Genomic DNA, 22124 nt, shown 5'->3' on the forward strand with positions numbered 1-22124 from the left:
TCTGTGATTGCTCACGTCTCTAAAATCCGAACTGAACTCATCGGAGGCCAAGGGTGTTGCATGTAACATACTAACATGTGGTATATAGAGGCAACGCTGTAAGCATCCTTTGGATGTTCTTGCCTAATGTTTGGACTGAAACTCCGTAGCTTTTGGCAATCTGCGCAACGTTTACCATCAATCGAACTCAGCTAAATTCATCAATCTGCGTAACACTGTACAACGACGCAGACCAGGAGCAATATAACGGGGATAAAACCACTTGGCAGCTGATGTTTTTCAAGCTTTGCTTCATCCAGCTCTCTCTCCATGTATGTGCACAGGTGCTGTAGCAAGGTAGTGCCCACATGTCTTACACGGTGCTGGACATGTCATCCTCGTTTCTACGACAGTTTCTTCAGGCACGCTTCTCCCTCATTTTAGTGATTCTTCAGAAGCACTGACGACAGGCGATGGGATGTTGCGAGGACATCAGGCTGCTGCCGGCGGCGCAACGGCGGCGACTACCTCACGGAGCGCCTGAGCCGCGTCGCCGTAGCACAGCTTCACGACGGAGACGCTCCGGTTCGCCACAGCATCACCCAGCTGCATGCACGCATTTATCCAAGAGCAGTTTCAGCATCAAATCAACTCATCAAACGTACCCACAAACTCAACTAGTTTATTGTGTTGCCTTTGTCTACACAAGGGCCCGTTGAGCTTTCCGAGTTTGACCATGACTACTTACGCAGTAAGGCAGAGGTGCAACTTCAGTTTATTGGCAAATACTAGTCAACTCAAAAGTCAAGAACCAGAAGAACTTGCTTAATGGTGCACAAGCATTGATATGCAGTTCGTAATTCGTTTATATCTGGATGATCTAGCTGGCTTTTGTTGACCTGATTATGATACAAAGTAAGGTGAGAAGGTTCTCAACTCTAAACAGTATTGTCCCCATCTGGTACAAATTGTTGATCGAGTACTGCTATGTGTAAAATAAAATCTACCATACCTTCTTTTTTCTAAAATTGGCCGATAAATGGGCTATGGGGTAAAATGTTAATTGTTAAAAAGTATATTGTTTTTTTTTCATGTACGGCGTTGGTACTACCTGGTAAATTTATCATGCTGACTGAAAACAAAAACAAAAAAGAATGCTTCTAATAAAAGCAACTGCTACTAAAGATGGGAAAAGAAGGCACCGATCTCATAACCTCATCCATGAAGTAGAAGAAATCATTGGCGAGAAGGGTGATCTCCTCCCTGCGCTCCTCGCACTGGTTGCAGGCAATCACACGATTCAGGTCAATGTACAGGAAGGTGGCCTTTAGCTGGAGATCCCTCCTGACCAAATCCCACAGGTCATCATCCAGATCAGTCGTCAGATCCTCCTCCATGGACAGAAGCTCAAGTGCCGAGCTCTTGATCCGACAAACGCATCCCCTCAGCTCCATCCCCTGATCCATTGGTGCTCCTGCCAGTGCCCTCTGCAGCTCTGCTATATCTTGCAGTTGCAGATGACAAAGGATCAGAGCCAATGATGTGGACGTATTTATGGAAAGGCGAAAAGAGAAACTGATTCTTGGAGGATGTCTAGAAGCAAACAGATGTCAGCATGTGCATCAGAGGAAGGCCCCCGTGTAGTGCGGCAAGGGGCAAAGTGGTCAGTGCAGAAGATTACAAGATTAGTTATGCATGAGAGATGAGACCTTTCTGAATGTTGTTGGACTTTCTTTAACTGAAAAAGAGAAAATAGGAGGAAAAGGGAAGCCAAATTTTGCCACCTTTCCTCTCCTTTGACATCCAGCAAGGTAGGCAGCAGAAGAAAGTATCAAGAGTTGCTCACAAGGAAATTGATGAAATGTTTATAACCAAACACCGTTGCAGCCATAGGAGAAGTATAGAAACTTTCGAACAGAGGTCTGGGTTGGTACCCAAAGTAGAACATAAAAAAAAAAGAAATGCAATGCTTTATTCAGGGAAGAAAGTTAACAAAAAGCAAATATGATACTCCCTCCGTCCAAAAAAAATTGATGATATGGGATTTTCCAGATAGATTAGTGGAGAAGAGAAATGTCCCTAATACCCTTAGTATGTCATACATAATTCCCTTAAAAGAAGAGATGTCGCGTGGTTTACTTCCTAATTAAGACGGACTGCATGCAAGCATGCAGAGATCTGAGGCAGGCAACAATCAGTAGCACATCTCAATTGGAAATTTGGCGCCGGATTTGTGGGCCGACAGCATGTCTAAAACCCAGAACATCATTTTTTCTAGGACAAATTTTAAATCACAGAACATCACTTTTTTTGGAACGGAGGGAGTATTATAGTACACTAAAGAAAATTACGATATGCAACTAAATATGAACATATTTTGGATGGCGTTTTATAAAGAACATTTCTACTAGTCTATAATTCATGACGTCTGTTGAGGGTGCATTATATGTTGGGACCCTCATTGTCGTGTTCAAGGTCCAATTACATAGCGTAGGGATTAACAATATAATATTTAGGGTCCATTTGTAACATTTGATTGCATCTTTGTAAATACAAACCCCATCAAGGTTCATTTATAGCCCCTAATGGCATTGTTGTGAATATCAGCCCCACCATGAGAAATAAAAAAACATCTCCTCCCACCTCTCCTATAAAAGGGGGAGAGGGGGATGGTCACTCGACTTTCTTCCTCCCTCTCTCATTTGCTCTCTCTCCCTTCGTTCTCATGTTTGGTGTCAACACCAACAACGTCCATAACAAGTATCCTAGTTGATCATTTATCATGAAACACTGTTCAACCCACTGTTTTTGTACATATACTTCTCACATGATTGTTATTTTTCAAGAATGGGTGATTAATCAGACCTCCAGACATCCTAATTTGCAACCAATACACCTCAAATTTGTAGTTTTCCTTTTTCTTCTTTAATTTTTTTTACTCTTGATAAATTTGCATATTTTAACGATGTCATCACAAATTCATAATCCTTGATTGAGGAATTACATGGTCAGTATAAATGCATGTTTTAATGATCTCATCAGCATGACGATTTTTGGTCTTCTTTAACTCCATGCAATGTTTTTTTTATCAAATAACTGTGCTTCAAAAAAACGAACTTCATGATGGTCTTTTATTTTTCATAATAAAAGGAGGTAGATTATTCAAACATACAGATCCAGTACTATTTTGGACACTTTGATGCACCGCTTCTTTTTTTATCTGGAATAGTATTTTTCTCTCACAAATTCCTCCAAACCATCCAAATTCCTCCAGAATTTCTCTAAGCGAACGTGCCCAAACCTCAGTGTAAAGAGTTAGACTGATTCACGATAGTGAAATAACAAATATAAGAATAGTTCAACAATCTCAAAGACTTAGACCGAGAACTTCTTTTTGTTTCTTTCTTTGTCTCTTAAACTCCTCCATTTTGCTATTTCTCTTGTACTGTGTTCTTGCTTTTAAAAAAAATATTTTCTCAGTAGGGGCTCGGTCTCTGGCCCCTTCTTTTTTCCTCAATAAAATTTCACCGGCCACACGAAGTTAACAGCATTAAGGAAGAAAAAAATAGAGCTCAGTGGCACAGTGGAGAGATATTCCCTCTCTCAGCTTTGTAATAACAGATAAATTCAATGCACAAATGAGTAATTTTAAGAGCATTCCACTATGTGGGCAAACCAAATATGAACCTAGTCTGATTCGCTTTCCAATGATCAGATTAAGCATCCCTAATAACTGAAAGGTAAAATATCTTGATACCCTACTCCCCATTGAAACATCTTGATTCAGCTGAACCCTTTAACAGAAGGAAAAATGACTAATTACTTTTTTTTTTTTAAATATCACCTTTCTGCAAAAGAAAACCTGATAAGCAAGATCAATCCTACAGGACAGAAGATAAGGTTGCAGCATTTCAACTGTGTAAAACAGAAGTGATAGATAACTTTTTACGTATTTTCGTTTATCCTCTTGAAAGGTCCTAATATAGCGAGAGAGGGGTCGAATAGCCTATTTAAAAATCTACAAATCAACTAAAGAAATTTGATTAATATAACAAATAGCGAAATATAAACTTGCTCTAGCTCTACAAGGATTGCAAGCCACCTATCCAACAATTCTAGTTACTATAATCACTAGACACATAATTTGCTAAGTTACTACTCACTAAGAGCTCTCACACTCGCTACACTAAAGAGCTCTACTGGATGAACTTAAGCTACAAAGCAAGCTCTCAATTGTAACTACACTAAAGAGCTTGCTACAACTAGTTTGCGGGAATGTAAATGAGTGAGTAGGGTGATTATACCGCCGCGTAGAGGAGTGAATCAATCACAAAATGAATACCAATTCAATCACCGGGAGAATACCAAAGGACAAGAGACAACCGATTTTTCTCCTGAGGTTCACATGCTTGCCGGCAGGCTAGTCCCCATTGTGTCGACCAACATTTGGTGGTTCGGTAGCTAAGAGGTGGTGCACGAACCTCGTCCACGCAATTGGACACCGCAAGAGCCTACCCACAAGTGAGGTAACTCAATGACACAAGCAATCCACTAGAGTTACCTTTCAGCTCTCCGCCGGGAAAGTACAGGACCCCTCACAATCACCGAGAGATGGCCACGAACAATCACCAACTCGTGCCAATCCTCCTCGGCTGCTCCAGACCATCTAAATATGTGGCAGAACCGCCTAATCTAATGCCTCTCAGGAGTACTTGTCTTACATTAGACACTAAGTACTCAAGGGAAACACTAAATTACGCAGCTCCATCGAGCACACCTCAAGGGAGAACCCAAAAATTTATATTTTTCCATCAGGATCACAAATGAGAGAATAAAGCTTACAATATTCTTAAATCATTTCTTACATCACTTTCCATGCAGCATCAGAGTATAATATTTATGGATTATAACAGCGAAATATACCCATGTTATCAGAGTTATGAACAATTTAATTTAAGAACGGAATATAAACATGTGATCAGAGCTCCAGCGGAAATAAATATCTATTCATGACATGATGAAGCATTGATATATAAACTATGACAACAGATTATAAAACTTCTATTTATAAAACATTTAGTGAGAGTTATAAATAAAAACTATGATCGCAGCGTAAAGAAATCCTCTCTAAGCCCACCAGGAGGAATCCACACCCAAGAGTCAGCTCTAGCATCCGCCTGTCACTTGCAACAGGGGGAAATAAAACCCTGAGTACTCAATTATACTCAGCAAGACTTACCCGATAGGAGGAAAGAAAAGACTTCGAGGATATGCAAGGCTATCTGGCTTGTGGGTTTATTGCATCTGTAGGAAGCATTACTAAGCGTGCGTCCTTATATTCAATTTTATTAGCAGTCAACATTAGTTTATTAACTAACCATTCTATATAAGCACATGTGCTACTTTCAAGCAGGTGGTAAGCAATCAGAATCATTTTACCATCTTTCATCTTCTAAATCTTACTATGCTGCTAGACTGTAGACAAGTCGTATCGGATCGCCCGGCGATTCGCGAACAATGTATCCCAACTGGGTACCCTAAAACACACGCCCCGCTTGTACCCCAGGCACAAGCAAGACCAATCCACTACCCTCCTGTCACGGGGTCCAGGTCCCCGTCCAAACTTAGACTCCAAGCCCCCGCTCCTAAGTCCCGGACTCAGTGCGGTGCTTAGACCTCCACCATCCCCGCCTCCAATCAGTCGGTCCGGAAAGAGCCAGAACCCATGACAAAAGAGCAATGAGTCTTCCCGAGCCCATATATAAGTATGTGTTCAGGATAATAAGTCTATGACCTGCCTAGAACTCAATGCAACGACCAATCCTTAACCGACACAGACGGAACAAATGCAATCCGAGCCTCGCTCGAATACCAAACCAAGTCCAGATCTAAAGTACCATTCCGTCCGGTCTCCAATTATCATTCATATATATTCCAGGTGATAATAATATAGTAACAACAATAATATATTTTCTATCTCTCGCGAGTGACAGACAATCACTCGACTTCTACTGGAGTCCTGTAGCATAGCAATCTACACGATCCTGTCATATTAGTAAGACTCATAGTAAATATATATATATATATATATATATATACATATATATATATATATATTTAACTCCTTAAAACTTAATGCACAAACATAATACAAAGTGCAGAAAAATAGGGGTTATGCACCGGGGCTTGCCTGGATAACATATAACAAAAAGTTAGTATTCTATCTTGATGACACGATCTCCAATAGTACCATCTCACCAGCAACTCCCGATGATTCCGAAATCCATCATCGTCCCTATTATGGTATGCAATGCGATACAGAGATGATACAATAGTTAATTAACAAGGCAACAACAACTCTTAAAACAGAGTACACACTATGAACTAACAAGCTAGCTCTAATGACTAATGTACTAATCTACGTATCAACATCGTTGAGAAAGATGTCATTTTCCAACAAGTGTTTTAGTTACACAATTCCAAGGTGTTTCTTTATTTCATTTATTTGATTTACTATATATTCAAACTAGGCCTCATTTGCTATCTTAGCAATTTAATTACTCTACAGCTACAAAAATTACAGTGGACACCTAACCATATGATGAACCTACCATAAAATTTTTAGAGTTAATATTATCACCAATTTATCATGAAAATTCCTACAAGTTTATGTCTTAACAATATTAAGCATGTTAAAATAATTAGAGCAACACTAAAAACATACAGAACCTATGCGAACGAAATACACTATCAGATAGATTATGATTTTAGAAACTTAACAAAATTGGTTTGGTATTTTGTGATTTTTCTACATTTTTTGGCGGATTTATGAAGTTTCTGCAAATAAGAAAAAGGAAAAATGAAATTTCCTCTGAGCACTGGGCTACGCGGCCAGGCCGCAGCTGCGGCGGCCCACGCGGACGCGTGGCCCAGGCGGGGGCGGGGCACGCGCGTGGCACAGGCCGTGGCCCATGGCGCGGCGAGCGCGGCCCAACGTGGTGTGAGCGTGAGCAGCCCAGGAGGGGCAGGCGGCGGCTCAGCAGCCGGATGCGGCCGGCCCATGCGGTTATGCAAAAAGGACCCTGCATTTACCTTAAACTAACTCGAGGTAAACAACACTATGTGCTACTATTCATATGAGTCATAGTTTTGACACCTAGCCCCCCGGAAAAGCTTTTATTCACACTCCTACGCCCTCACCTCCTCCAGAGCAGAGTACGCGGTGGGGGAGCCATCACCGGCGGGTCTCCGGCCGGGGCGGCCACGGCGGTGACGCAGGCGATGCACGGAGCACGACCATGCTGGTGGGGGACGAATCATGGCCCAGGGCGGCGCATGGAGGCGGAGCCCCGTGGCAGGCATCAGCAGCAGGGGCGGCCCGAAGCGGACGATGGCGGGGGCGGCAGTTGTCGCCGACGATGGTGGGAAGGCGTCATCACGGCTTGTCTGCTGCCGGGTGCACCCTCTAGTACCTGCACCATGGCCGGAGGTGGCCGGCAGCGCTCGGGCCGCGTGGGCCGATGGCCACGGCACTGCGGCGAGGTGCAGGCGGGGCTCGGCAACGGAGGTGGAGCGACGTGGGGCAACATGGGGCTCGAGCGCGCTCGCGCGCGCGGTGGCCTGGCGATGGGAGCGGCCGCATGTGCTTGCAAGGGCCGGCCACGCGCACGGCAGTGTGCAGAAGCCGTGGCCGCGCTCCAGCAGGGCAGGCCGAGCGGCGGTGGGGAAGGCGCTCGGGAGGGGCAGCGCTGTGGGACTGCAGGGCTAGCGTGGGGCCATGGGGGCTCATGCGTGCTCGTGCGCTCTCGCGAGGAGGTGTCGGGCGACGGGCGGGCGGAAGGCGCAGCGTGGCGACGGCGGCCTCCAGCGGCAGAAGCTCAGGCGAGCGCACACCGGGAGGAGAGGAAGATGAGGCGGGTTAGGGGCGTTCCAAGCAGGGATGCTGGGGCACGCAGCAAGGGAGAAGCAGAGCGGGGAGGGCAAGAGCAGCAGCTTGCTACGGCGGCCATGGCGTGCACTCAGCTCGGCAGAGGCAAGCAGAGAGGGAGAGAGTGAGAGATTGCAGAGGCAAGGACAGCAGCTCGGTCCTTTCCTTAATAAGGCACGAGTCGTACTGGGTGAGGTAGGTGAGATGAGTGGTTGCGAACGATGCTGAACGCTGGTTCGTGAACGAACACCAGATTGAATTCGCAACGCGTTCTAACGAAGTTATGCAATTTCTATGAGAGTGTCGTGACACCCATCACCACCCCGACCTACACCATTCTCAAGTGCTCATTTCGACAAAACTGACGGTGCAAAAACATAAAGTTGGTGCTTAGAAAATTTTATAGATATTTAAATGTCGAAGTAGCATTGACTATCATCTTTTTAGACTTAAAAGGAATTCAAGGTTCCAGTTAGAACTAACACTTCCTAGCACTTTTTGTTGAATTTTTAAACGGTCAAAACTTTACCAAACTTCACCAACAACCATTTCACGACATATCACACACTTTATACCAATCAATAGAACCAAAACATCAGGGCGTCATTTTACTATTGTACATTTTAAAAATCACCAAAAAGTGTACTTTCAACACAACTTCAATTTTTTGCCAATTCAACGAAAAGGGCTAATTTTAATTTTCAATTTGATTTTTGAGCTTTCAAGAACACTAGTTAACAACCTTTGTTTTCAAAAATTTAAGTTGCACTTTTCATTTACACCATTTGCTCATCACCTTTACTTAAGCACTACACACAAGCTATATTTTATTTTTGTTTATAGAAATTGCTTTTCGTGCTAAACAATTAAACTACTTCTCTTATTTTCTTGTTAGAATTTTCATTATCGCATTTGATTAAACTAACTCACTCTACTTATGGATCTATCTCTCATGCCATAATCTCCATGCTTAGCGAGCTCGTAACACCAGAGGTGTTACAAGGTGGCGGCAACCACCAAGAAAAACAAGAAATCTGTAGCCACAACGATCCCCAAGTGCCACTAGATGCAATCACTCAAGCAAATACACTTGTAATCACTCCCAATCTCACTATAATGATGAATCAATGATGGAGATGAGTGGGAGGTGTTTGCTTAGGCTCACAAGGATGTCAAGTATGTCAAAGTACCAAGAAAGTGAGCCTCAAGCCGGTACCTTCTTATTTATATAGCCCCAAGACTCAAAGAGCTATTGGGCACTATCGGGCTGATCGGACGCACTGACCGGACACACCCCTACGTCCGGTCGGCCAGCGTCCGGTCGCCAACGGCCGTCCACGTGTCCCCATTTGAACCAGAGCCGCTCGATCTCAACGGTCGAATCCCGAGCACGCGAACAGTTAAGTTACAACCGGACTCGCTGCTCGAACGACTGGACTTGCTGCTCGAACGACCGGACTCGCTGCTCGAACGACCGGACTCTGAACCAAACAACATCAGATCAATTCCAGAAAGGTTCCAGAGCCGTTTTAAGCTAACCGAACGCGTCCGATCATCATTGACCTGACGCGCCTGGCGTCTGGTCCTCACAGGTGCTCACTCACTGCGCTGTCGTCATCGTACATCAGCCTCGACCTGACTCGGACCCTGCGCGTCCGATCGTGTCAACGCGCTCCTCGGGAAAAGGTGACCGGACTTGTAGGTGAGCAGCGTCCGGTCCTTCTCTGCCCTCTCGTCCAGCAGCGATGCCTCAGCTAAAAATGACCGGATTCGCCTTGCCAACGTCCGGTCAGGACGTGTCTAGCCTCCGGTCAGAACGTGTCCAGCGTTCGGTCGACGTGCAACTCCTCCTTTTCTTTTTTCTAAGTCTGCAACCTCTTCGCCCTTGCTTCCAACTTACTAACCACAAAGTGTAGAACTTATGTGCACGTGTATCAGTATTTTTCAAAGCATTTTATAAGAGTCAAAGTTAGCACACTAGGTTCCTAAATACATATGCAAAAGTCATGTCACCTAGTGGTACTCGATAAACCGTTAATCTAAAGATTTTCCCTCTTTATAGTACGGCTATCGATTCTAAGTCACTCACACCCTCTATGATGTCTTGAGTGCAAAACAAAAACTTATCATATACCTTTGCCTTGATCTTCTCGGTTTTTGTTTTTCTCTTTCTTCTTTTTCAAGTTGAGCTTGATCATCTTCATTTCATGTTCACCTCCATCACCATAGACCTCATCTTGCTCAAACACTTAGATTGAACCACTTTTTCTAATTCACACACTTAGATCAAAGGTTTGTCCTAAATTTTATCAATTATCCAAAACCAAACTAGGCATTTCACCCCTCCACCTCTTAAACCATGCGCGTAAAACTAACTGAACAAGATCACTGGATGGGATCTCATGTTCGTCCACATCAGGCAAGAAATAAACAACTGCATTAGCAGCAAAACTATCATAGATTTGCATCAGCGTTGTTGGGTTGGTAACTCCGCACCACTTACCTGCGACAAATCCAATCAAGTTGGGTTTCTCAATTCCCCACCTGCTCTTCTTTTTTTCTAAAAAAAGGCCAAAGGGAGTCAAGAAATGGGCGCACAAACTCTTGGTCATATGTCTAGACCCCATAAGCAATACTGCAATAATCTTTTATAAATGGATAGAAATTTTTGAGGAAGTTATCGAAGGTGAAAGTGAGGATGCTAGTGGCGGTTGCCCCTAAGAAAAAGGATGCGGCAAAAATACATTTTTTAGCCCTCTGCTCTTGGAATTGATTAATTGGCTTGAGCGCTCTGATTAAATATAAAGGTTAAATGGGGAAAGGGATCGAGTACGACAGCGTCGGCCGCGATTTCCTCGCCTTTGTGCGACTCTACAACCGTAAACAGTTGGTGCTTGATTGCAGCATTTGCTAGGTAGTACTCCTTATTAACCTAATACAACTGTAAACACGAAGCTAGCACAGGGAGGAATCAAGAAAGGGAGAAAGTATGAGTGCGGTAAAATCCACCTAAACAGTTAGTGCTGGTAGCTTACCTAAACACTGAAGACACCAGCCCCGGTACTGCAATCCACCTGAGCGACGCTACGATGGATGTCCACAAACGCAGGTATGAATGCGGTAAAATCCCCAGGGGCCAGGGCAATCTGCGACGTGGGGGTGGGGTGGGGTGGGGTGGGGGTACGCTGGCTTCTTTTTTTAATATATAAAATTTGCTGGGCATGTTTTAACATTCAACAGGGAAGAAGCAAAGTACAACAATAAATTGGTATATCTCTACACCAAATAAAAAGACTAAGGATTGTAACCGCATCATCTGTCTGGTGATACCAAGTCTCAGTCCCTGCTCATGTTTCCGTGTCCGATACGAATCAACTTCCACTCGGACATCACACGTCCATGTTCTACATAGTCCCGATACGAATTCCTTAGAGCTCATGCGTCGACGTCCGATTACTGAGGTTCAGTAAAAAGATCATGACCACGGCATATATCTAGTAGGAAAAAGCACCTTAGCAAATGAACAACAACATGACAAACCACCACAGAACCATACTTCTGGCAAAACCACTAAAGCATCGGTGGATGAAGTGTTCTACACTTTTCTAACTTCCTTAGGGTTCAATGGACTCCAAGACTCTCCGACACAATTGTGAGATAGAGTTTATATAAGGTCTCCGTTGGAACCTAACCGTTGCAATCAGTTGACAAACAAATAAGGAGAGGTCTCCAACTCATGACTTAGGAACATCGTGTGCGACTCCTTGGTCTCACATAGATCTACAATAGTGGCCATAGCTCGTGAGCATTCTTATCCTGTTCCACGGCGAGGTTGAGGTCGATCACACTCTTAGCATCCAAGCCAAACAACTAGCTGCGGATGTGGCAGTCTATCTGCTCCCAATATAAATCATTGGGGCGCACGAACGAAGCTGTCGATGTGTACTTGAATAAAACCCACTTGTTGTAATTTGAGTTTGTCATCTCCAGGGTGATGAGCACATGAGACTTCACGGTTACGACAACATAAGGATTGACGAAGGCAGGCAATGCGCGTTGGGAGGTTGGTTCAAGAAAATTTTGTGTCGCATCGCGGTCAATCAGGCTGATGACTACTGGACACATCTAGGCCATCGTGAAGCAGATCCTTGTAAAACAAAAGGGAGATCACTATTTAGTTCTGAAAACACGATACGGCGGGCTATACTTGTGTTGCTCTTATAGTTCACTAGATACCTGCAATGTTCGTGACTATGTGCAGACTAAGGGTGAATTATGATCCAAATTGCTTTGACTTGAAATAAGTTGCAAGATTGGTCCCGGGGAGTAACCTCTCATCCAAAACTGGAGGGAAGAGTTACCTGATAATAATACCACAATAGTAACGCTGTGGAGGGCTAAATGGTAGGTCCTCATGTGTGATGATTGATCTCGAACTGCAATTGGTAGTTTTATGTTTGAGTTGTGGCATCTAGGACCGGAAGGATTTTATTATACTGTTACATATCTGAGTATTGAGCAGAATCTTTTGGATCAATTTAGTTATTACTCTATCCGATCCAAATTATAAGATAATATATTAATTATACTGTGTATCTATCCATGGTATATATCTTTTATTGCGAAAGACGCATAGTATATATCTAAATACATAACAAAGTTATCTATCTAAAAAATTCAAAACATCTTATAATTTGAAACGGATGGAGTATTGCTAAATCTGTAGTGACAAGTTTACATACACATGCACATCGATTGGTCCTGGAAATTTCTGCTGAATAAGCATAGAATTAATGATGTGCACCAAAACAATCAGCTATGCATATGTATGTTTTATAGCGCTCTGGGGCAAGTTGGGCTCGATTCAGTGGTACATTAAGGCAAAGTGGAAAATAAGTTTTCTTTACTTTTAGCTTTGAGAAAGCGGAAAAGCCGTTTCTTTTTGTGCTGCATTTGTTTGCAAGCAACCAGAAAGGTGCGGTAAAGAACAAAGAACACATCAAGCAACGCCAAATGAAAAGTACGGTTTCAACATCGTAAGAAAACTGTGTACGAAATGCTGCAAGTGCAAGGTAACAAACAACGAAGGAAAGACCGAAGGTCAAGACAAACGCAAAAAATTCTCCACGTTCCTGTTCTCTGAATAAGCGCGTGCATATAAAAATGGTAGAAATAGAAAATGAAGCAATGATCTTATGTTATATCCTACACCACCATCTTGTCTGAACGTCATATAGCTTTTCAGCCTCATCTTGCCACGCAGCAGGAAGACTTCGCGCTCTATTGACAAACAAAAATTCATCCACTCAAGGATGTACACCATTTCTTCTTTTTGCATGCTATGTTTGAGGATCATATCAGTCACTATTTCCAATTTACAACAGTGCTAAATCTGTGGCTCCACCAGTTGAACACATGATGATATACGTCTAAAGATGAACTAGTTCCACACACATCAACAATAGAAGTTATACGAACCATCAACTTGCCTCCACTTCTTGCTTCTCTGCATTTCCTTCCTCAGGTAGCTCCTGCAATGTCGTCAGGTTACTCAATTCAGTCTCTTGTACTGAACTGGAAGTGGATAATCCATCAGCCAGAACAACAGGGGTTGACCGGTCTGAGTTGGAGCCCGAGTATTGCCCCATGGACTGCTTTGATGTGTTTAATGCATGACAATGTGGGCAGTAGTAAGTAACATGTGGGTAATCTTCCTTTCGGGCCAAGCCTGCAAATATTAGTATTATTAGGTAATGAGTCCAATATTTAGGTATGGCATGTGAAACATGTCACAAGAGCTTGGTCTATAATACACACCGTTATGCATATGGCAGTTGCCACATATCAAAGCATAAGACTGTGATGGGTCCTCCCCCACAAGTAAGGCAGCAATCTTTCCAATCCATCCACCACCATGACTAGCCCCTGAGCCTTGATGATGCTCTACCACCATTGGAACTGGTGCAGTTTCCAGGCCAGCACTAGCAGGTACATTAGATTCAGTTCCCTGTGCTGGGGTATGAGCAGCAGGGCTCCCAGTCCTGCTTCCTCTTGCATTGGGTTGCTTCCTGTTTCTCAAACCATCTGATGGTACTATCTCAACATCATTGCTTCTAGCCACTGCAGCATCCAGCTTTGGTTCTTCTCCAACATGAAATTTTAAGCCAGTCTCCTCCCCAAGCTTAGATGCCAAAACTGAAGCTGCTGCGGCCTTTGCGGCTGGATCAAGATCATATTTCTGCACATGCATGATTAATGGTACATATCACAGTTCAGTATTGGTGTGGCAAGAGACATGATAAAATTTGATACCAGCAACTAGTGAATTTATGTTCATTGAGTAATAGCAATTTGCCCACTTGCCTGAATAAGCTGTTGGGTAAGATAATAATTTGTTCTCTCTTTAAGCTCATCAATCTTGGCTTTCCTCTCAGCCCTCAATTTTTCAAGGGTCTTCTGGTCTTTCCGATCAACTGCGAACAGATATAAATATAAATAGGAGCAAACAAACAGCAATTCAAGATCATTTTGTGGACAGATACAGAGGTTGTGACAAGTATACACTATACAGTGCAGATAACCATGTAAATGTATCCAGTCATTACACCCGGAGGAACGAGGGGCATGACCAAGGCTTTTTAACCAAGTAGGTATTATAGCACAGAAGGGCGGGCCTGGTGTAAGCGGTAGAGTCTTACCGCCTGTGACCGGAAGGTCCCGGGTTCGAGTCGCGGTCTCCTCGCATTGCACAGGCGATGGTAAGGCTTGCCACTAACACCCTTCCCCAGGTATTATAGCACAAGAACAGTTCTTCTTAAGTTTGTTTTCATATTTCTCATAAAGCTAGTTTTAAGGCAGGTTTTAAGGTTGTTTTGGAGGGAAAATGCGAACCGTCAGCATAACTGGGACATCAATCTACTTTCTCATGATTTCTACTGATGAAATTCCCAATTTGACTACTGACAAGTTTCAAAATGTTGATACATAAGAAGGGGAAATTGAGCAGCATTCAAAACAAAATACAAGTTTTGTGTTGTAAACAATATATTCAGGAGCCACATAGTATGAACTATGAATAAAATCACCAGCACAATTTTTACTACAGACCATGCGGATTTTATAGGTGAGAAAACAAAAGGAAATATAGAACCTCTTATAAAATTACACAAAAGAAAAGAAATACAAAAACTGGTATGTTCTACAAGTTAGACAAGAAACAGTGTTTCCTAACAGGGCTTTCTGGGTACTTACGCATCCTTGTGAAGTTAACAACTGCTGAATATATGACAGAGGATACAGCAGGAAGAATGAACATAGGCAGCACTCGCATTGCCCTCATTTGCCAAGTTAGATCCTCATCTCTTGTCATCATGATGGCATAAACAACAGCCAACACCTGAGAACATGACTGAACAATCAAACCAGTAGAAACTACAAGCTAGGGATGGGCAGCAAAAATTAAGTCACTGAAGGTTCAACACGAAAGGTAAATTGCATTTGCATCATATACAGTGAATCAACAACCAAAAAGGAAAAAAATATCATAAGAGTAGAAGAGATAAGTATCATGTGGAGGAGCATCTATTTTAGTATTTCATCACCAGTGAAGTTTCAGAACTCTATGAAATCCTAAAAAAACATGGTAACATATATTCATAATGCAAATACCATAACTTTATTATCCCCCCCAAAAAGAACAATGATTCACATAACTAAAGGAGCATAACAAAGGGCAAAACAGTGATGAACCCAAAAGGGACTTTCTCAGTTTGACAGAAAAGCAGTGGCATTCATTTTCAGTATACACACATTGGCTATTGGTCCACTCAAATACCTGATATCCTAAAGTTCACTGATAAATATTGAGGCACTAGCACAATACTCTAAACCCTGGCTATTGCATCCTTGAGATGCTTGCTTACCTATGCAAATGAACACATACAGATATACTAGCTTCCTCCATGAATAAGTAGTACATGGCTGACCTTTGCACGACTGATGAACTGAATAAGATTTTTTTTCTGTGAACTTCAAAAAATTTAGTATAGATCAGTGTTCTTAAGGCGGTATGGCATCCTGTAGTGCCTTGAGTATGCCTTGTCACCTAGGCATTGCCTTGAGAACACTTCTTATGGTTACTGGTAACCAAAAATTACAAAGGAAAATAATGAACAGAACTGGATTTCTGAACATGCAATCCTGAGAAGAAATCACGGTACACATCCCTGTATCTATTTTCCAGCACGAAGATTTCACTCTAAACGCTGGAAGTTGAAAGAACAGTTCATTCCCATTACAATGGAACGATTAATACAGAACCGATGTTATCGTATTCACCAGTGATGCTAGGCATGAATCTTCATATGATGTGAGAAACTGCTCTTTAAGTCGCTGGTAAACATAACATACTGCAACACAAAAAGACCATACATGTATCATAACTCGGATATACTCCGTAAGATATCTAATGCCTTCCAGTAAAGTGGCTGCCCTTTTACCCTTGGTCGAAACAAAAGAGAGGCATGTCATCCACATTTTTAAGAAAGTCATATTTTCTGTTGTTCCTCTCCCGCACCCTTATAAGCTAACCTCAAGCATCAGAGCAATAAATCACCGTATGCGGCAGAGGCAGACAGTGCCTAGGGCTCGATTACCGGAACACGCGTAACACACACCATCGCATACTATGAGCAAACTCTCCTCCGCGTCCGCGATAACAAATCGAACAACCACGAATCCAAAGACGAGCAAACCCGCCAGCCGCATCACCAGACCATCTCAAATCAGGGTGGGGGAGGGAAATACAGAAACAAGAGGGGCAGGGGGGGGGGGGGGGGGGGGGGGGGGGGAGGAAAACACGTGCAGCAGACCTCGACGAGGACGGAGAGCACGATGAGGTTCCGCACGGCGCGGCGCGAGAACTGCGTCCGGCGGCGCATCCGCGCGTGCACGGCGGCCTCCTCCTTGGACAGGTACTGCAGCCGCTTCTCGAAGTCCTCGCGGCCGCCGAAGAGCGCCCGCCACACCCTCCCCAGCACCCCGCCGCCCCGCTTGCCCTTCTCCTTCGCCTCCGCCGCCTCGAGCGGGGCCGGTGCCCCCGCCTCCGCTTCCGCCGGGGAAGAGGCCATTGATTGATTGCCTTGCGGATCCGCGCGGCGCTGGATCCGATGGGGAGGAGAGAGGAGGTTGCCCGCGAGGGATGGCTGCCTGCCAGCCTCTGGACGCGACCCGAACCCGAATGGAAGGGAGGAAGAAGAGGAGGGGTTTGGGCCTTTGGGGGGCTCTTTCCCTCGAGCCTCGAGAGCTCGTTCCCCCGTGGCCGTGGCTGGGTCCCGGCGCTGTAGCTTTTCTTTTGGGGTGGCTCGTCGCAGGGAGCTCCCCCAACCTGCAAGTGGGGGCACGGAGAAGTGGCAGGGACGCACGCGTGAAACCAGCGGGACTGCGGGTGGATCAAAGGGCGTGGGCCACGGTGTTCGAGTCTGAGCCGCACGCTGCTTAAAGCAGCTGCGTGACTATCGATATGAAAAAGTTATAGAGAACTGATTTTGTGTACTCAGGCCGTTCGTTTGGTCATGTTTACTTTTTCAGTTAATAAATAGTATTTTTTCTCATACTAAATTAGTGTACTTTTAGTTATGACTTATCAGCTAGACAACGCAAACGAACAGGGCGATTATCCCTGCAGCGGGCTGCTGTGGCCCGTGCGCGGTGCCGGCTCCAAACCGTTGGGATGGAGGCCGTCGTTCCCTCGAGACCGGCGGTTTGGACGGCTCAGGTCCGGTCGTCTTTTGTTCCCTGCCAGGTACGCAGATTCAGGTAATTTTCAGGAGGCAGAGGCCAAAAGGTTTGGGAATCCGTAGGTGACGTTTGGCTGTAAACTTCTGGAAACGTTGAAACAGTTGGCAAGGAACTGGATGCGCGCGCGGCGGTGGCATGTGCACGGCCAGGCGGCCAGGCGGCCAGCCGTGTGCCGACGGGCGACCCGGCAAGTCAACACGCGCGACGTAAAAGAGGATTGTTGGGGACAGCTCACCCGAGCTCACCTGCCACGATCTACCGGCACCAGAGTGGCCGGCTCCACACGCGTCGTCGTCCAGCATGCCTCCATGTTCCTCCATCGATGTTTCCGCCGCATTAAAAAAATTCAAATCAAATGCCATGACGGGGCTACCTAGCTTCCTTTAATGTCCACCTGCTGTGGTCTTAAAAGAACACAAATGCTATACAATAAACGCATGTTTTAGAAAAAAAAACACATTGATTTTTAGTCATCGGATTATTACCTCGGTTATCTGCGTCCGTCAGATCTGTAAGTCAATAAACACGAACGCCAGAGAGAGACGATGCGCGTGGTCATGTCAGGTGGCTGGTCGCGTCCGTGAGAGAGAGGACGTGAACGCGAACACGAATCGCTCTGTAATATGTCAGGTGCCAAGTGGCCCCACGACGCGACCCATGACGAACGGGCAGCAATAGGACCAATCACTCTGTAATTTATCCTTTCATAGAAAAAAAATTATTTTCTGTGATATGTGATTTGTGATTTGTGGATCTGTGATCTTGTAATTGTCTAAAGGTAGAAGAAGCCTAGAGGTAGGAAAAAAATAGAGGCTGTTGGATCTTAATATTATGATATAAAAAATTTCATATGTTAAATTATATAAGGCCATGTTTAGTTCAAAAACTTTTCTCAAAAAGTGCTATAGTAGCCATCACATTGAATCTTGCAATACGTGCATGAAGCATTAAATGTAGACGAAAAAAACTAACTGCACAGTTTGGTTGAAAATCACGAGACGAATGTTTTAAGCCTAATTAGTCCATGATTAAACACTAATTACCAAATAAAAACGAAAATGCTACCAAAGTCAAATTTCCAAATTTTATCAAACTAAACGAGGCCTAAAACACATAGTCCTGGAGTCAGAAAGGCAGGTCTCCCTGCTTGCGACGGAAGTAGGGATCTGAGTGTCCTGTCCAGCTCCTTGCTTGTTTAGTTCTCAAAAATTTTTAAAATTTTTTGTCATATTAAATTTTTAGATACATATATGAAGCATTAAATATAAATAAAAATAAAATTAATTATACAGTTTAGACGAAATTCATGAGACGAATCTTTTAAGCCTAATTAGATTATGATTGGACACTAATTACCAAATAACAACGAAAAATGCTACAGTATCATTTTCAAAAAAAAAAATCGTCTAACTAAACAAGGCCTCAGTGTTATGCCCCGATTGCCTGTACGAGTACAGGTTCGAAACATGATCTTGACTTGTAGCCGTGAGTTGCTCATCAAGCTAGAACGATGACATCTCATCACTGGGTTCCATGGAAAGTGACAAATTGTGTTGTACATTTTGCAATGTCATGGTATTATTTTCTTTTCATCTTGACTAGCAAACATCTAAGTGCATTGCGGACGCATAGCTTACATTGTCTATTTAATACGTTTTAATCAAATTATAGTATTCTAATTCATATGAGCCTAAGAGCAACCACATCATGCTCTAAAAACTGTCCGTAGGGACTAAATTAATTCATATGAACTATCTTAAACTTTGTGAAACTAGCCATAAAGTAGTATTCCTCTGTCCCAAAATAGAAGTCGTTCTCGCTTTCTGAGAAGCCAGTTTTTTTTTAACTTTGACCCATTATATACAAAAAAAATATTAATATTTATAATATATAATTAGTATCATTAGATAAATCATTGAATATACTTGCATAATAAACTTATTTGGAGGTATAAATGTTACACACATTTCTCTACGGGACAGAGGGAATATATAACAAAAGCTATCCATAAGCCTATTGGCCACCCATAAGTAATAAAAAACAATTACTCTCTCTCTATCTCCCTCCCTTGATTCTTGCTATGTAGACCTTTTGAGCCTTTCATATTGTAGCAATAGATATAGGCCCTGTTTGATACATGACTAAAAGGTGACTTAAAAAGTAAAAGAGAGAGGAGAGATAAAGAGAGTAAAGTCACATGTGAGCACTTTTAGTCCTCTTTAACCTACGTTGCAAGAGCTAATGGGTTAATGGAGGGCTAAAGATTAGCCCTTACTTTTAGTCCTCATGTTTGATCTCCAAGAGCTAAAAGGTGGCTAAAATAGGAGGGCTAATCTTTAGCCTCTTGGATCAAACGGGGCCATAGTTACATAATCCACTCATATGGACTACTTGATCTAATACATTATGGTTGCCCTAAGTATTAGCACTATACTATCTCTTTTGAGGTGGACAGCCCTAGTCCTAGCTCATCTCCTGCCTCAACATATAGCCTCCTCATCAACTATGAACTTTTACCTCCCCCGAGCACGTCATTGACGTGACCGAACTCGAATTCGTCTCAAAGTTCACTCATAGTCAGCAGCAGGCCAATCCACTGCAATGCTAGTTATGAGCTAAACTAGCATCGCGGCCTATGTTAGTGAGAAAAGCACAATTATCACCATATATTACTAGCCTTCAACTGGTTTTGAAATATCTTCACTATAAATGTATCAGAACTAGCTAGACCTAAGCAAATTCAGCCCTGCTAGCTTCGCGTGAGCCCGCCGGGCTTGGCTCAACTTATGGCCTTTAGTAGAAGGGCTTGGACACACGTTATACTGTCCAAAAACTTTCTTTTTAGATCGAGTTTGGCCCAAGATATTTATTTTAATTATTTTTTTCACTAGAAATGCACAGATGACCTTCCCCGGCCTAGGCCCAACCCGATTCTTCCAAGGCTTTTTTTCATCCTAGGGCGCGTTTAGTTTGCCCACGAAGTTGGCGCCGCAAAAAAAAATCAGGTACTGTAGCGCACTGTTGCGTTTCGTTTTTATTTGGTAATAATTGTCCAATTGTTGACTAATTAGGCTCAAAACGTTCGTCTCGCAAAGTACAACCAAACTGTGCAATTAGTTTTTGATTTCGTCAACATTTAGTACTCCATGCATGTACCGCAAGTTTGATGTGACGGGGAATCTTCTTTTTGCATAGTGCCAAATTCAGGAATCTGGAGGAACTAAACAAGGGCCTAGCCCACAAAATGCTCAAGTCTAGTCAGAACCGCACTTCTCAATTGGCTTTTGAAAAGATCGAGAACCATGACAGGCCACATGCACGGTCTGCATGAGATGAATACTCGAGCCACCAGCAAACTGATCATAGATAAGTTGATTAGCTTTCTTGTGGTAGAACCTGCTCACCCGGAGTTAAGCCCTCGACTTAGCACGGGCGCTCTCGTATTTTCTTGGATTTATTCTAGATTTAACAATACTATGCTTTCAGTGGTAGGCGACGTCCCCGTCGACAGCGAGGCGCCTGTGGCGACTTCGTGAATCTCGAGATCTGCCGGCTCAGTCCTTCGGAGGAGCTCATAGGGGTAGGATTTGTGTACGTGTGATCATAGGGGTGAATATGCGTGCGTGTTATGGGTGTCGACATTGTACTACGTACTTCTCAAAAAAAGCTCGAGGCACCAAAAATCTTTAATTAAGCTAACACCACTTAGGCCCCGTTTGGCCGGGCTCCGGCTCCGGCCTGTTGGCCGCCCAGCGGCCGACACCCGGTTACTGTTCACAGGAGCCATTTTTCTCTCTCCTCCTTTCCTCTCTCACTGACACAACGGGAGCCGGAGAAGCTCGTTTTTTGGCTCCGGCTCCTCCAGGCACCTGTCGGCCGCCCAGCGGTCGACACCCTGCTACAGTGCAGGAGCCGGAGCCCGCGAGAGCCCGGCCAAACGGGGCCTTAATCAACGACAGTGCTACAAAGGTCCCCTAAATGGATATCCTATTAATATTGGTTGATATGAACCCTCCGATATATAAAACAATTGAGTTTCATCAAGTTCTATAGGTGAGAAATCCTTTATTTGAGCACGCTTGTCCGATACATACAATCGCAGGCCTTCGTCTTGTCCTAGGTGGGAAATCCTTTATTTGAGCACGCTTGTCCGGATCCCTCTCAAATTCGGTAGTTAAAATTCTTAGCCCCCTTTGGAACGCGGGTTTTTTTTTCCCCGTTCCTGCGTTTTTCTTACGAAAAATGAACTGCATCATATAAAATTCCTATGCAATTCATGTGGAATTCCTGCGTTCCGGAGGGACCCTCACTGGTTCTGGTTCAGCTTGTGATGGAGCAGAAGTATCATATGATTGGGAGTTTGGTCATCAACCGGTTCTACAGGTTTATCATTGTCATTGGTCGCTTTGATGTTTTTGCT

General features: G+C 43.7%; 2 protein-coding genes across 2 annotated transcripts; both read right to left on the bottom strand.

The window, feature by feature from the left end:
- Positions 1–169: 169 nt before the first annotated feature.
- LOC136474289 (photosynthetic NDH subunit of lumenal location 3, chloroplastic-like) lies at positions 170–1886 on the bottom strand. Its single transcript, XM_066471881.1, has 2 exons — positions 1194–1886; positions 170–585 (listed from the first exon to the last, which is right to left on the bottom strand). The coding sequence occupies exons 1-2, from the start codon at positions 1443–1445 to the stop codon at positions 472–474; spliced, it is 366 nt and encodes a 121-aa protein (XP_066327978.1). The 5' UTR covers positions 1446–1886; the 3' UTR covers positions 170–471.
- Positions 1887–13015: 11129 nt separating this feature from the next.
- On the bottom strand, positions 13016–17311 carry LOC136474290 (uncharacterized protein At2g24330-like). The gene is made up of 5 exons (XM_066471882.1): positions 16777–17311; positions 15158–15302; positions 14270–14379; positions 13724–14144; positions 13016–13634 (listed from the first exon to the last, which is right to left on the bottom strand). Exons 1-5 carry the CDS (start codon positions 17032–17034, stop codon positions 13387–13389), a joined length of 1182 nt encoding a protein of 393 aa, XP_066327979.1. The 5' UTR covers positions 17035–17311; the 3' UTR covers positions 13016–13386.
- Positions 17312–22124: the final 4813 nt, after the last annotated feature.

Source organism: Miscanthus floridulus, chromosome 8 (assembly GCF_019320115.1).
Source record: "Miscanthus floridulus cultivar M001 chromosome 8, ASM1932011v1, whole genome shotgun sequence".
Taxonomy (NCBI): Eukaryota; Viridiplantae; Streptophyta; class Magnoliopsida; order Poales; family Poaceae; genus Miscanthus; species Miscanthus floridulus.

Excerpts from the sequence above, each read along its gene's own strand:
- LOC136474289 (XM_066471881.1), bottom strand. The coding sequence starts at position 1,445 with ATGGATCAGGGGATGGAGCTGAGGGGATGCGTTTGTCGGATCAAGAGC. Across the intron at positions 586-1,193 it reads TCTTCTACTTCATGGATGAG|CTGGGTGATGCTGTGGCGAA; the intron begins GTTATGAGATCG and ends GCGTGCATGCAG.
- LOC136474290 (XM_066471882.1), bottom strand. The coding sequence starts at position 17,034 with ATGGCCTCTTCCCCGGCGGAAGCGGAGGCGGGGGCACCGGCCCCGCTC. Across the intron at positions 15,303-16,776 it reads TGCTCTCCGTCCTCGTCGAG|GTGTTGGCTGTTGTTTATGC; the intron begins GTCTGCTGCACG and ends TCATGTTCTCAG. Across the intron at positions 14,380-15,157 it reads TGTTAACTTCACAAGGATGC|TTGATCGGAAAGACCAGAAG; the intron begins GTAAGTACCCAG and ends ATCTGTTCGCAG.